At 46.7% G+C, this 15,138-nt stretch overlaps 1 protein-coding gene across 2 annotated transcripts; it reads right to left on the reverse strand.

Moving 5' to 3' along the window:
* Positions 1–1,299: 1,299 nt before the first annotated feature.
* Positions 1,300–13,907, reverse strand: Aqp11 (aquaporin 11). 2 transcript variants are annotated; one of them, XM_051148979.1, is made up of 3 exons: positions 13,100–13,742; positions 5,498–5,614; positions 1,300–1,785 (listed from the first exon to the last, which is right to left on the reverse strand). In XM_051148979.1, exons 1-3 carry the CDS (start codon positions 13,716–13,718, stop codon positions 1,706–1,708), a joined length of 816 nt encoding a protein of 271 aa, XP_051004936.1. In that variant the 5' UTR covers positions 13,719–13,742; the 3' UTR covers positions 1,300–1,705. The 2 variants fall into 2 exon arrangements, with proteins under 2 accessions (XP_051004936.1, XP_051004935.1); XM_051148978.1 differs by lacking the exon at positions 5,498–5,614 and having other exon boundaries at positions 13,100–13,907.
* Between the last annotated feature and the right edge of the window lie 1,231 nt (positions 13,908–15,138).

Consider the following 15,138-nt stretch of genomic DNA (forward strand, 5'->3'; position numbering starts at 1 on the left):
GAGTGCTTGCTGTTCTTCGGGAGGGCCTAAGTTTGGTTCCCCGTACCCACATGGCAGCTCATACCCACCTGTAACTCCAGATCTAGGGGCCCAGTGCCCTGTCTGACTTCCTTGCATACCTGCACATACATGCACATATACATACATGCACTCACACACACACAAAAAGAGAAAAGTGAAAATACTGGGTTTCTAAATTCAATACAAAGAATTTAATGTTTTCTTAGAACCTGTTCCTCCAGACAGTGATGAGAGAAAAGAATTTGTTACTGACATGGAAGTGTAAAGCATTGCATTTGCCTCTGGCACTGGGGGAGTCACAAAGCACACCTCTAGGCTTAGCATCTGATTTTGTAAAATGGAGGATAAAAATCCGTTTCCACATTTTGTCATTAGTGGTTACTGAGCATTTCAGAGTATCATTACAAAAATAAAGCAACAGAAAGAAAACCTATCTGCTTCTCCAGGTAGCTTCAAGTGCAATTGAGAAAGTGAAAAGATCAGATCTTAGCAGCGTGTGTATTCTATTAAGACAGTTTGGCTGAAATTGTTTACTTAAATAATTTAGGTATTAGGATATATTTAAAATCTAGGAAGCCCGAGGCACTTGTCGTAGTACATACTTATGATCCCAGCACTCAGGAAGATGGTGAGCTTAAGGCCAGCCTGGGCTACATCTTAAGAGTCCTTACCTCCAAATAAAAATGAAAGCTTGCTGGGCTTGGTGGTGCACGCCTTTAAATCCCAGCACTCCGGAGGCTGAGGCAGATGGATCATTGTGAGTTCGAGGCCAGCCTGGTCTACAAAAGCCAGGGCAGGACAATCAGGACTGTTACACAGAAAAACCCTGTCTCAAAAAACCTTTAAAAAACAGCAGCAAAAGGGCCGGGCGTGGTGGCGCACGCCTTTAATCCCAGCACTCGGGAGGCAGAGGCAGGCGGATCGCTGTGAGTTCGAGGCCAGCCTGGTCTACAAAGTGAGTCCAGGATGGTCAAGGCTACACAGAGAAACCCTGTCTCAAAAAGCCCAAACAGACAAACAAACAAATAACAACAACAAAACCCTGGTTGTGGCAGCACACCCTTGTAATCCCAGCACTTGGGATCAGAGGCAAACGGTTCACTGCACTTTTGAGGCCACCCTGGTCCACATAGGAAGCTTCAGGCCAGCCAGGCTACACATGAGACCCTGTGTCAAAGCAATGGGAACCGTCTTGAGGATGAGTGGATATGAAAGGTATTTCCCAAACCAACTTTTCTACTGAAAGACGCCATCACTGAGTTTTTTCAGCCACTCAGAAGTTGTGGCTGGAAAGCACCTTCTTGAGCCTTAAGTGAGACAGTTTAACTCTGACGTTTCTTATGCAGAACTTCTTTGGTCCTGCCCAACCAGTGGCCCTCCCCCAATTAACTTTGTACTCACTTGGTTTCCATCACAGTTAATAATCACTTGGGACTTATAGCAGTTTAATGAATGAGGCTTTTCTAGCAGCATTAAGTACCATCACTCAGAAGGACAAGTCTTAACTGAGAAATACAGGCTACCTCATTTTCACAGTAATTTTAAGTCCAGGTAGTGAAAACAGTAAGACACCTTCCACAGAGGAAGTCGAAACAGTGCAGTGCAGCCAGAGTTTGAAAGGTGATCGGATCTGTCACGTACAGCTTGGCTGTCCTGTGACTTAGTTTGAGTCTTTAGGGGGTAGTTACTCCTTTTTATTGGTCATTTGGTTGTTATGCAGCCATGGAAGGAAAAAACTGAACGTCAGGATCATCAACAATACACCTGAAAGACAAAAGACAGGAAAGTAAACCCAAGGTCTCTGGGAAGGTGATAATGACCGCCTGGGTCTAAATAAATAAATAAGATTGCCACTTTCCGGTTCTCTTTGATCCTTAAAGTGATTTCGTGCTTAGTGAGAATAGGGGCGGGCACAGCAGCTTTGAATGGCCCTGAACCAAGTGTTAGAAGTTTTACTTCCGCCCTGGGCTTGGGTCATTTGTTCCTCTGTAAAGTGACAGGGCTTCCTCCCTGCCTCAAAGACAGCTTGGGAGGCAGCAGCTCACCGCATTGTGGTGTTTCTGTGGTTGTTTTAAAGTAGGGCAAACATAGATTAAGGGAAAGAAAAATCTCTGGAGACCAAGGGAGGGATACCTTAGCAGCTCTCTTGGAATGTTCAAACACAGGTTAGGCTCTTTCTCTTTCTTCACGTGTCCCACATAGTGGGTTTTAATAGATGTATCACATAAAACCAGTGTTTGAGTCTTTAAATATAAAATTGTTAAAAAAAAAAAAAGTTACATGTATATTGGTAATGCTTCATTTTTGTGTTTGTTGTTTTTGCAATGCTGAGACTCAAGTTCAGCCTCTGTACACAGTAGACAAGCCGTCACCACTGAATAACACCTCCAAGCCCAAGTCTTCATTCCTTTTTTTAAAATTTTTATAATTTATTTTGTATTGTATAGGTATTTTATCCATTTTATTTAGCTGGTGACTAAAAACCAAGAAATGCTGGTAACATAAATGATGATGACATATAAAGTACATGTTATGATTATAGTTATGTTATTTAATCCCCCTTTAAAAAAGAGTTTTTGTTTTTCGGGTACTAGGGAAGGAACCTCCAGCAACATACTAAGCAAGCTCTTAGCCACAGCCCCATCCTGATCTAGATCTCATTAGTGTGAATGGGACTTGGGAGTCATTTAGGGGCTGGGTTGACTGCAGGGTTATTGCACAGGACGCTCTGCGACAAATAAGGAAAGCAGCCTATTAAACTACCACACCAGGAACTCAAGCAGGGCAGGAACCTGGAGGCAGGAGCTGATGCTGAGGCCGTGGAGGCCGCTACTTGCTGCCTCACGTCTTGTGGCTTGTTCAGCCTGCTTTCTTAAAGAACCCAGGGCCACCAGCCCAAGGATGACACCACCCACAGTGGGCTGGGTCCTCCCCCGCCCCTCCTCCAGTCACTCATTAAGAAAATGCTTTACAGGCTTGTCTACAAGCTCAGTCTTAGGGAGGTATTTTGTCAATGGAGTCTCCCTCCTCTTAGATAATTATAATTTGTGTCAAGTTGACATAAAACTAGCCAGCACAGGTCCTTTATAACTTTTTGATAATACTTTTTATCAAATCCATTATAATTTTTAAAAACAGCATTATTTTTAGTTAAAATGTTTTTTGATAATCTAATGTTGGGGTTTTTTTTCCCACATAAATCTCCCAAAGTTAAGACAAATGGTGCAAGAAATGCTATCTACTATATAGCAGGAGACATTCTGAAGGCGTCATAAAAAGAAGTTTAAAGTCAGCTGAAACTGGAGGTAGCTGACTCCAAATTGGTGTCTGACATAAAATGGAGGCCACTAGTCCGTCAAGAGCAGTAAAGTAAGAGTTACCACTTACGATTACCACAACAACGTATCAAATATCAGGTATCCTATCCTTCTTGAGGCATTCTCAAACTTGTCCTCAGAAGTTTCCAAAACAGAAGGAGAAGAAAGTTCAACAAGGCCCTAAACTACTCTGAAAGGCAAAGCCATTTCTCTAGCTGATGTAGGTGTTGGAGTCTCAGGTGGCCCTGGTTGGCCTTGAACTTCTGTTGAAACTGACCTGGAAATCCTGACTCCATTGTTTCTACTTCTTGAATTACAGGTGTACTTTTTTTTACACGCATGCTGGGAATTCTAACTCAGGTCCTTGTATTTTGCAGAGCAATTGCTCTTATACATGGAGCCATCTGCCTAGCTCTCCTATTTTTAACTCTATTTGTTCTGACTGAAAATTATGGAAAACTTGAAAAGAAAAGCAGCCTGAAGCCGGGCGTGGTGGCGCACGCCTTTAATCCCAGCACTCGGGAGGCAGAGGCAGGCGGATCGCTGTGAGTTCGAGGCCAGCCTGGTCTACAAAGTGAGTCCAGGATGGTCAAGGCTACACAGAGAAACCCTGTCAAAAGAAAAGCAGCCTAAATGATTAGCTAACATTTGGTTTGGAATTCACAAATTGGAGGGAGGGAGCTTATTTAGCAAAAAAAAAAAAAAAGATTGATTGATTGCTTTTATTATTTTAAGGAACATCTGGTGTAGCCTGGGCTGGTCTAAACTCCCTGTGTAGTTGAGGATGTACTGAAACTCCTGTTACACCTCCCAGGTGCTGAGACTACAGGCAGCTTCCACCATCCCCAGCTTTATGCAGGGCTGGGGATGAACCCAGGGCAGGGCAAGCCGTCTCCCAACAGAGTCACATCCTTGGCTACTAAAAAATAATAATAATAATAATTGTGGTACCAGAGCTAGAACCCAAGAACTTGTGTGTGCTAGGCAAGTTTTCTACCACTGAACTGTACCCATTCCTTTGGGGGGGGGGGCAGGCCAGGCTGGACTTAAAATTGCATTGTAGCCCAAGTCAGCCTTATACTTGTAGCCCTCCTGCCTCAGCCTCTTGAGTAACTAGAGTTTCAGGCTGCACAGCAGGCCCAACTAGAGATTATATTTGAATGGAAGCAATTACTCTTACTGCCCCCACCTACTAGGAAGCCATAAACTGTACCTGCAGCTCTGATCCAAAGCGCAGCTGCAGGAACTGGGGAGCTGGCTCAGTGGATCAGTGCCTGCTGCTCAGGCGTGGAGACCTGAATATGCTCCCAGCCCCCATGTAAAAGATGGCCCCGGCAGCATATGCCTTGTAACCCCAGCACTTGGAAGTAGGGGCAGAGATGGATAGAGCCTGGAGCTCACTGGCCAGCCCATCTAACCAAACAGGGGAGCCCCAGGATCAGTGAAAGACCCTATCTTCAAAATAGCTATAGACCCCAAAATCAGCCTCCAGCCTCCACATGGACACACACAGCTTCAAAGGATGCTGCGCAACATAAAAGTGCTTTCCAAGCATGTTAACCACGTTTTTCTTTTTCTCTCTCTTTCTTTCTTTCTTTCTTTCTTTCTTTCTTTCTTTCTTTCTTTCTTTCCCTTTCCTCCTCCCCCACCTTATTCTCTGGCTTTAGAAATTGTTACAGTGATATTCTTGTGTATCACATTTTTTTAAAAATATTTTTTATTTAATTTAATTTATGTGCCTTGGTGTGAGGGTGTCAGCTCTTGGCTTTACAGACAGTTGTGAGCTGCCATGTGGGTGCTGGGAATTGAACCCGGGTCCATTTGGAAGAGCAGGCAGTGCTCTTAACCGCTGAGCCATCTCTCCAGCCCGTGTATCACATTTTTTAAAAAATTTTATAATATCCTATAATATCCTAATCTTGGGGGCTGGAGAGATGGCTTGGTAGTTAAGAGCACTGGTTGCTCTTCAGAAAAATTGGTTTCAATTCCCAGCACCCACACAGCAGCTCACACCCATCTGTGACTGCAGCTCCTGGGTATCCAAGGGCACTGGGCACACATACAGTGCATACTTGGGTGTGCAAAACACTCTACACATAAGATAATTGATTTTGAAGATACCCTTACCTGTCAGACATAATAAATAAAAATACGCTTACCTAGAGAAGGAGCAAGCCAATATACTGCAAAGAACTGATAGAAAGATTCATCAAAGCACGGGAAATGCAGTGAAAGTGCCAGGGCTGGGTTGAACAGCGCTCCTGTAAGGCTTCCTCCTGTAAGAGCCACAAAGGTGAGACAGAAATAGGTTAAAAAGAAAAGGCTAAAATGAAGACTTAGTTAAAATGAACACAGAAGCCCAGGACCCTCCTGAGAGTACACGCATGCCTTTGTATTAAAAGGAAGAGCAAAATAGACCAAACCATTAGTACTGGATTCACTTGTACTCCTTACAAGTGGCAGAACTTAAGAAAGCAATTATAAAAATTAAGAAATGAGGGCTGAGGAGATAGCTTGGAGGGCAAGGGCGCTTGCTGTGGGATTATGAAGATATGAGTTCACGTCCCCAGATGGGCATGGCTGCATGTGCTCGTAACTGCAGCAGTGGGTGGAGACAGGTGTGTCCTGGAAGCTCACTGGCCGGCCAGCCTAGCCAAATGGCCCTCTGCAGATTCAGTGAGAGACTGTGTCTCAAGGGTACAGAGTGGAAAGTGGTGAAAGCATGCTCCACGGCCTCTGGCTTCTTCACACACATACATGGACACATATGTCAGAAACAAAAAGCATTCAGTCCCATCACTACAAAGCCTAGAGGTTTACGGTTCTGACCTCACAGCCAACAAGGAAGGCCAGATGGCTAACCAACACTACTCCCCAGAGCTGTGGCAGTGTCTTTGCAAATACCTATGAAGTACCCCAAGATGGTAACATTTCTGTCAGTTCTTCCAGATGGAAGCCTCTTCACTCACATAGCGTCTGACACAGACATCTGTAGCATGTTAGCTGTCTTGATGAGAAAGTGCAGTTGGGAATTAAGAGCCTGTCCTGGGATTTACCTAATGAGATTTCCCAGGCAGAGAACAACAGAGCAGTGTTGAGCGGAAGCTACTGAGCAGTGGACGAAATCCACCAATGGCTGAGCATAGCAGCCTGACAGTGGAGTTACTGCTCACGCCAACCACAGCAGTTATAAGCAATGCATGATGCCATCTGAGAACATCACACTCCCTGGGATGTTAAACCTAACGAGATTTGGCTACCATTAGCATTCAGGAGAAGTGCTTGATTGGCAGAAGTCTGGATCAGCAAGAGCTGGCGAAACGCCATGTGGAGAGTCACCGAAGTGACCCCAACGGTGGAGTGTGTCCCATCTGCTCAGCAATGCCCAGGGGGGGACCCCAGCTACAAAAGCGCCAACTTCTTGCAGCATTTGCTGCACCAGCACAAGTTCTCCTGTGATACCTTCGTGGACCACAGCATCGACCAAGAAGCTCCCTTCCAGGCTGCCCTGGCTCTGTCCCTCTCCGAGAACTGAGGCACAGCCTAGCCACCTGCCTCAAGTCTGAGATAGACGACACACTCCCGCCTCAAGGCATAGGGCTGTTGCCCTCCCTGCCCTGGCACCTGCACAGGATCGCACCTCACTGCACCATGTAGAATTTCACACAGGGGGAGCAGGTCTCAGAACTGCCAGGGCTGGGATCCTGGCTAGCTGGCCCCTTGTCATCAAGCAGGGCCACTGGGTCCTGGCCAGCGGCACTGGGCCATCGGTGCTTCGAGGGGCAGGTGCTGCCCATTGGGTTAGAAAAGTTGGCTGCCTTTCCAGCCAAGATGCCCTTGTGTGGAGAAAGGTGAAGTGCCCTAAGCTGTGCCCCCAGCAGGACCAGGGGAGGAGGCGCCCAGCCAAGGCTGCCAGCCCACCAGGTCCCTAGCTTCACCCCCACTGTGAGCATTTGATACTGGCTTTTGTGATACTTAGGAGCCTTGTCTATCTTATCCTGTGTGATAATCTTTTCACATTTTATAGAGCAAAGACAAAGCAGTTACTGTTCTATTGCAATACCTGTGGTTGACTAGGAAGAACAGTATTTTTATGGAGCATTTACAAAGTTATATTTAAAAAAAAAAAAAAGAAAAATAAACACTCGTGGGGTCAGTGTGAAGAGGGAAGGAGAGTGGGCTGGCCACTTATGTTTCCACAAAAACAAAACAAAAGGTAAAGTGAGTCCCCTTGTACTAAACACCATGGGCAGGAAGATAAAGACTTCCAGATCTTTGTAGTGGTGTGATGTATGGCCGTGCAAGTGCCCTGGGCACGGTCTGAGCCATTGCTCTCGTGACTCATTTACTTCAGTACTGTAGGCCATGGCCTATGAGGACTGTTAGGTCCAACGCCATGAAGTCTCATATCCTAAAACCTGTCCTCTAATCCTCGCAGCACCCCTGCTCATCAGAGCCTCGTGGGCACTGCTAGGACCATGGCATCCCTCCCTTGAATATGGGTTGGTTCTGTGACGTGAATTGACACAGCGTAGCATAGGTCATGCTGAGCTCTGAATGCTTTGGAACCCCTACTTTTTTGTCCACTTGGAACAATGCCCTGAACCTCTAAGCAGTGCTCTAGGCTGCTAGAGGATGAGAGTCCACATGGAGGGGAACACGGTGCCCCAGATGATAAGCACCGGCAGCCAGGTGTGAGCAAGGGTGCTTAGCTTTTGACCCCATTACTGTGCAGATGATATAAAGCAGTGGGAAGGCAGAGGCAGGCAGATCTCTGTGAGTTCGAGGCCAGCCTGGTCTACAAAGCAAGTCCAGGACAGCCAAGGTTACACAGAGAGACCCTATCTTGAACAAACATACAACAACATAAAAAAAAACCCAAACAAACAAAAAGACATGGAGAAGCTGGGCGCGGTGGCACACCTTTAATCCCAGCACTGGGAGGCAGAGGCAGGCAGATTGCTGTGAGCCTGAGGCCAGCCTGGTCTACAAAGGGAATCTAGGACAGACAGGACTACACAGAGAAACCCTGTCTTAAAAAAACAAAACACGGAGTAGATGTGATGCTTTTATGTTCACATGAACAGTTTTATAAAATATTCCTAGGTGTTCAATAAATAAGTGAAAGCTAGAAGGAAGCAAAGTTAATGGGGTTTGTTCTGTTTTTCAACAGTTCTACAGGAAAGGGACAGACCACAGTCTGAGGACGGCATTGGCTTCCCAGGAGACAGTCCTGGTTAGCTGCTTTGCCGCGGCTCATTCACCCTGTGGCTTTCTAAGCTCCATTTCTCAAATGGTGTGATTTACAAGAAGGTTTAAGGATTAAGCAAAGCTTAAAAACTCAGAGTTTAAAGCCTGAGGGCCGGGCATGGTGTCACACACCTGTAAACCCCAGCACACTGGGAGGCAGAAGCAGATGGGTCTTTGTGAGTCCGAGGCCAGTTTATAGACTCTGGAGAGCACGTCTCACCTCTCCTCATAGCTTACTGTGTGAAGGTGGATCCAGGCATTGTGTCATAGTCAGCGCATAGTTTAAAGTTCTACACATGCAGTACAATAAAGACAACCTACGTGTCTAAGATAACATTTTAAAATATCTAGTTACGGAGCCAGGTGCAATGGCGCATGCCTGTAATCCCAGCCCTATATGAAGCAGAGGCAAGTGGATCTCTGTGAGTTCGAGGCCAGTCTGGTCTACAAAGCGAGTCCAGGACAGCCAAGGCTACACAGAGAAACCCTGTCTCAAAAAAAAAAAAACTAATTATGCACAGAAAATGAATGCAGTTCTCAATTACCTTAATCATTAAAGTAAATTCTCCCAAAACTTAAATTAAGCAAGATTTGCTTACAGTCTTAATTAATAGCTTATAGCTCAACAATTCCAGGCCTGGTTTTGCATGCCTGGAACCCCAACTGTTCAGGAAGCAGAGGTGGGGCCAGCAAGATGGCTCCAAAGCTTAAGATACACGCTGGACAACCTGAGTTCAATCGGAGGGACCCACATGGTGGAAGTGGGGGGGATCTGACTCTCTGAACTTGTCCTCCGACCTTCACACATACCCCAGTCCCACCTCACATACACATACGGAGTAGATAAAGTTTAACTTGTTTTTTTTAGAAAAGGGAAGCTTGGAAGGATCAATTGCGTTTAAGAGGAGCCTAGATAAATAACATAGCAAAAAAGACTCCATCTTAAAAAAAAAAAAAAAAAGGTTATAGCTCTGCTTACCGACAGAGCTTTTGTTAGGAAAGACGATAATTACATAATGAGTAGCCATGTCAGTGGCCTCTGCTTACATATGAAAATTCAGTGCCCGACAAATCATGTGTTTAGTATGCACTAGGCCACAGGCTTAGTTTCCAACCACAAAAAAAAAAAAATATATATACAATTCTATGAGATAGTAGCTGTGCTGCTCAAATCTCTCCCAGGCATTCAAGTAGTCCAAGGCAGTCCATTCTCTCTGCAACAGTTAGGACTTATTATCATCTGGAAGGTACTAGGGATGGTAAGTTGAAGTGTGGCCATTTCCCGGGTGGGTTCCCTTGGGCTATGCACTCTAGACAAGAAGGGCCCGCAAAGCCTGTTCCACACGCTCCTCTTGGAGCTTCACACTGCATAGGAGCAAAGCGATGTCTCTGTAAGATCTTAAAATCAGAAACCTGTTTAATCCAGGGTTAAGGGTTTATCGGCAACAGACCCGTATAATCATTAAAATGTTAGATTCTCATCACACCATGTCATAGAGTATGCCATTTGCTCTCCCTTGTATTGAGAGCGCTGTCTGGCGTCAGCACCATCTTTCCCCAAAACTATTCCAGCCCCTGAAAGTTTCCCAGTGTTTTCCATCCTACTCAATAATACATCCCCACCCCGTCTTTCCTTGTCCCCTGTTCTAGTAACTTCTATTTACTTTCTTACTCTTTGAATTTGCTTGCTTTATGTATTTCTCGGAAGAGGAGTCATACAATATTTGGCCCCACCCCGCCCCCTGCCTTTTTGTGAAGCTTCTTTTGCTTAACATAATGTCCATCCATGTGGTGTGTGTCAGAGCTTCATTCCCTTGTATAACCAAGTAGTAGGCTATCATGTGTGCTTTTGTAACTCTCGAGAAACACACTGCAGAAGTGTTGATAAATACATGACATTAAAACTGACTGACACTCAGCAGTGTGAGCCATGGTTCCAGCCTGGATTGTCTGCAACCTAAAAGGCAAGCCATTTCACTCCTGCGTGTCACTTGCTGCACTTGAAATGGGACGAATAATCAGGCGCTCATCGGGGCTAATTGCAAGAACTAAGATAGCCCATGAATCTCTTAGCAAAGTGCTTTGGTCTATAGCAGGTACTCAGGGAATACTCTTATCTCCCTTATGTTGGTAGAAAGGCAGGGAAGATGCATACAGCATAGATTGTGAATCTGTGAACTTTATAAGCAGTTGTGTATCTGATTCCACCCCTGTGGTTTCAAGCCCTGTCCAGTCCTGTGGCCGCCAGCTACAGTACAATGTGATGAGTGCGTGTGAAATGTGACTACTGCCTGGAGAGTGCTGAAGCTTTCATTTAAATCTAAGTAGGCACATGGAGCTAGTGGCTGCGGAGTTAAACAAGGCAGGTCTGGACTCTAGAACAGTGTTCCCCGCGTGGCTTCGTAATAGGATCACCTGGGGAGAACGTTAAACCGTGCCACTGCCTCGGCTCTTTCCCACAGCAGGTGGACGCTAGTGTCTGCACCAGAGTGGGTCTATCTTAAAAGCTCCTCCAGAGATTTGAAAAACGATAGTTGAGATGCCCTGTATCAGAGATTGGTGTCCCCTGAGTGTTCACATTTCAAGGAACCGGCAGCGTTTCAGAGCTCTTAAGCTGACATTCCAGAGTTCTTCACTTGCCTTTTACTTATGAATAACTCCAAGTGTAATTTTGTTTCTCTTTTGAGTGGCAGTTTTAGCCCTTGTGAGATCTCAGGGCCATGTGCGCACAGCACAGCATGGGCAAGTGCATCCCGAACTGCATCCCGAGCCCAGGAATAGTTAATAGTATACACATTATTTATGGAATCATAACTCGATCCTAAAAGCATAAAAACACAGGAAGAATGCGAACTTCACAACAATCAGGAGAGACAGGAGGAGTAATTCAGGAGGAGAGAGATCCAGGTGTCATTAGTGGGTTTTCTTATTATTACTATAAAACCATCTCAGATCTTTATTTTCTGTGTATTTGTTTTTAGAGACAGGGTCCCATGTAGCCCAAACTGGCCTCAAACCCAGTATGTAGCAAAAGATGACCGTAATCCTCCTGCCTCTACCTCTCCAGGGCCAGTATTACATCATGCGTCACCTGCCCAGCTCTGCTGCTTTAACTGAGGACTATAGAACTGTGGCGTTAACACTGCCCATGCATAGCACTGGGCTCTCAAACACGCACGTGCCCTCCTCTCTTACCTCACACGATGTGTTTTCATGTGTGTCTACTAAAAAACTAGTACTAGATTCAAAGAAGGGAAACCTGTGAAGTCTTTTATGTTACCCTAGGAAGTCCAACACACACCTGAAGTCTACTGTGTTTCGATGAATTTTATTTGTCGTACCTGGGATTGAACCCAGAACCTAGTGAATGCTGGGCAAGCTCTTTATACCGCTGAGCTACACTACCCAGTTTCACTTTTAATGGGTAGAAGACTATTACTATGTTTCCTTTATTATATTCAGGCCTCTAAAACATATTTTTATAATTTCAGTAAAAGTATTTCATTATTTTAAATGACACGGTCTTTTAAAAGGCACATTTTATCACTAAACAATTTTTTGAATTCCTACTGCAGCTGAGCTTCATCAAGGCAAATAAGTAAATAAAACTTTTGGACTTTTGTTTTTTTTTTTTTTTTGAGACAGGGTTTCTCTGTGTAGCCTTGGCCATCCTGGACTTACTTTGTAGACCAGGCTGGCCTCGAACTCACAGCGATCCGCCAGCCTCTGCCTCCCGAGTGCTGGGATTAAAGGCGTGCGCCACCACGCCCGGCTTGGACTTTTGTTTTTTGTTTTTTTTTCTTTTGGCTTTTGTTTTGTTTTCCTTAGACAGGGCTTCAGTGTTTACTTAGTACTGTCTGGCCTGGATCTTGACATTGTCCTTGCACCTCTGCTGGGGTTACAAGCATGTGCCACCATCCCCAACTGAGAATTGTTTTAAAGAGCATCTTAAGCAAATTTTGATTTTGAAACACACCTTTCACGATAGTCTACTTAAACGTCCACGCGCAACTCAACATAAATAAACATGACGAGTAAATTTTAGGGAAAAGGTAGGAAATGCAACTACAGAATTTCTACTCCCCGCTGTTAACTACTAACCAATCAGGCACCGTAAGCTAGAAGGAACCTCTAGGCCGGCTTACTTCTCAGTAAGAGTGTCAGAAGCAATCTACACCACTTTGATATGAGAGCCGTAACTGATAAGCTGCCTTTCTAACGCTTAAAACAATCCCTTTGGAGGCTACCTAAGCCCTTGGCAGTAATCTACCAGGATCTTAGTTTCGGCACCGGAGTGTCTCCTTTCTCTGGGTGTTCAAAATAGCACTGAATGAAGATATGTACGCTGGTCCAACCTCTAGGCACTGGCTGCAAGACTGTTAGAATAATCGGTGGCGGGGGAGGGTGCAAGTATTTGCATCACATTGGAGTAGGGGGCTCAGTTGTAAAGAGCTTAGAACCTTAAGTCATAGAGGCTCGGGACTGCCAAGTGTTTTGTGGGAATGACAAACCTGCATAGGCCAAAAAGGTGATGAGTGCAGCCAGCAGGTGGATGCGAAGCTTGGTGCGGACCTCCTGGAAGTGCAGCAGAGCGCTGTGGAAAATAAAGGAGCAGATGGCCTCTGTGATGATCGCTTTGGACATGTCGGTGTGGATGGGATTCTTGCAAGCTAAGCTCCTCTCGTTGAAGTGGTACTTGGTCAGACTCAGGCTCCACAGGGCGCTTATGCAGTACCTGCTACACAGGGCGCTAACCAGCTGAGCCAACAACCTCATGGCACCGGTCTCGGGGGACATACCCCCCAGAATCATCTGCATCATCACGCCGCAAGGGTTGCTAGCTGTGCCCACCAGGGTCAGGCCATGCACCAAGGAAAAGAAGTAGATCAGTGTCAGCGTCCAAGTGGGGTGCGCAGGGTCCTGCTCGCTCAGCAGTTGGAGCTCGTGGGTGCAGTAGCAGAGCTGGAAGGTGGCTAGAAACTCCAGGACGAAGGCGTGGGCCGTGGGCCTGTGCAGCTGTTGCCGGGCGATCACGCGAGCCAGCCCCATTAACAGCACGACCAACAGCATAAGCCCCAACGAGATGCAGGTGTCCTGCACCTCGGGCCGGAGCCCCAGTAGCGTGGACATGGCTCCCTCACCGCCGGGGATGGCTCAGGGCGTCAGGGAAAGAAGAGCGAAGGGGGCTGGAGTCCGAAGTCCGCGGCCCCGCCCTCCCACGCCCCTCAGGGCGGGCCAAGCTGCCTAGAGCTGGGGTGCCGCGCTGGAGGGCTCCTCCCCTCCCCGGCTGCGCTGTGCAGATGTGACCTGAGCCGGGGAGGGGAGGGGAAGGGGAGGCGAGGCGGCGATGAAGCTGTCCCTGGGCACTGGCGGAGGGGGCAACGGTCAGCAGAGCCCTACGTGTACTCGCCTTCCGCCGCCTTTCTCAGCCTGGGGCCGCGGCCCGAGACCACTGCGCACGCGCACGGGGCCGGAGCGCTGGACTCCCGTGACTCAACCGGGAGCCTAAGACCCCCCTCCCACCCCCAGCCCCCGCCATGGCGCTGGTGGCAGCGCCTGTTGCACAGGAGCATGGCTTGGGAACGCCACCTTGAACTTTGCGCACTCCGGAAACCGTACTCCACGGAGCCCCAAAGGTCATCTCTGCAACCACCCTGGTTCTTTCTAATGGACAGACTGAGGTTGAGGAGCGAGGGGGTGCCCCTCAGGGAAGGAACTGTGATCGACTAAGAGTGGGCGTGAGAACCGGTTTGACCTGTGCGACAGGGGCTAGAACTTTGCTTTTCTTCACTCACCCCTAAACTTTTTGTATGTGTGTGTGGGAAATATATATTCGTTTTGCGTGTAAAATTGACGTTAATTATATTCACTCTATTATCCAGCCATCACCACTATTTCCGAACTTTGGATGTTGATTCTTGCATGCATTTATTTAGTTACTTAATTATCTATTTATTTTTATACTTATATATAAATACATTTATGGAGGCACTGTGCCCCATCTCGTGTGTGGCCCAGGAGCCACCTGCGGAAGTTCTCTCCTTCCGCGAGGTGGGCTCCGGGTATCAAACTCAGGGTCCTTTTCCTGTTGAAGCTTTTGCCTGCAGCTGGTGGGTTTTAGGCATGAAGTCCTCTGAGTTTATAACGCTTTGTTATCTTCGCCACGAGATATTAAGATACTAAGAAATCATTGTTTGCTTATTTGCCATGATGTCCAGTGTGGGGAGGAAACCCAGAGTAGACCCTTGGAAAGGTTGGCTTGCCGGAGTCCTGCGTCACCCTGAGATGGAAAGACAGGAGTTAACTGGTCTCTTGGGAGGATGCAAGCCTGGAGTCTCATACCAGTTGAGAGGCAGGAATTCCAGCAAAATTAACATCGGTTGTGAAGTTTGCCCGTGAGATATTTCAAATAAAATGTTAAAATAGTTCCAAAAGTTGCTCTCTGTGGCGACCTTCCTTCTCGTGGTCTTTGTGACCGCCACCGTGGCGTGCCATGGCCAGGCCCAGAATGTGAAGAGGGAGTGCCAGCCAGTGCCTATGCAGACGAGTG

The sequence above is a fragment of the Acomys russatus genome, chromosome 7, assembly GCF_903995435.1.
Source record: "Acomys russatus chromosome 7, mAcoRus1.1, whole genome shotgun sequence".
NCBI lineage: Eukaryota > Metazoa > Chordata > Mammalia > Rodentia > Muridae > Acomys > Acomys russatus.

Excerpts from the sequence above, each read along its gene's own strand:
- Aqp11 (XM_051148979.1), bottom strand. The coding sequence starts at position 13,718 with ATGTCCACGCTACTGGGGCTCCGGCCCGAGGTGCAGGACACCTGCATC. Across the intron at positions 5,615-13,099 it reads CACCTTTTTGGCCTATGCAG|GAGGAAGCCTTACAGGAGCG; the intron begins GTTTGTCATTCC and ends TGGCTCTTACAG. Across the intron at positions 1,786-5,497 it reads TTGGCTTGCTCCTTCTCTAG|GTGTATTGTTGATGATCCTG; the intron begins GTAAGCGTATTT and ends TTTGTCTTTCAG.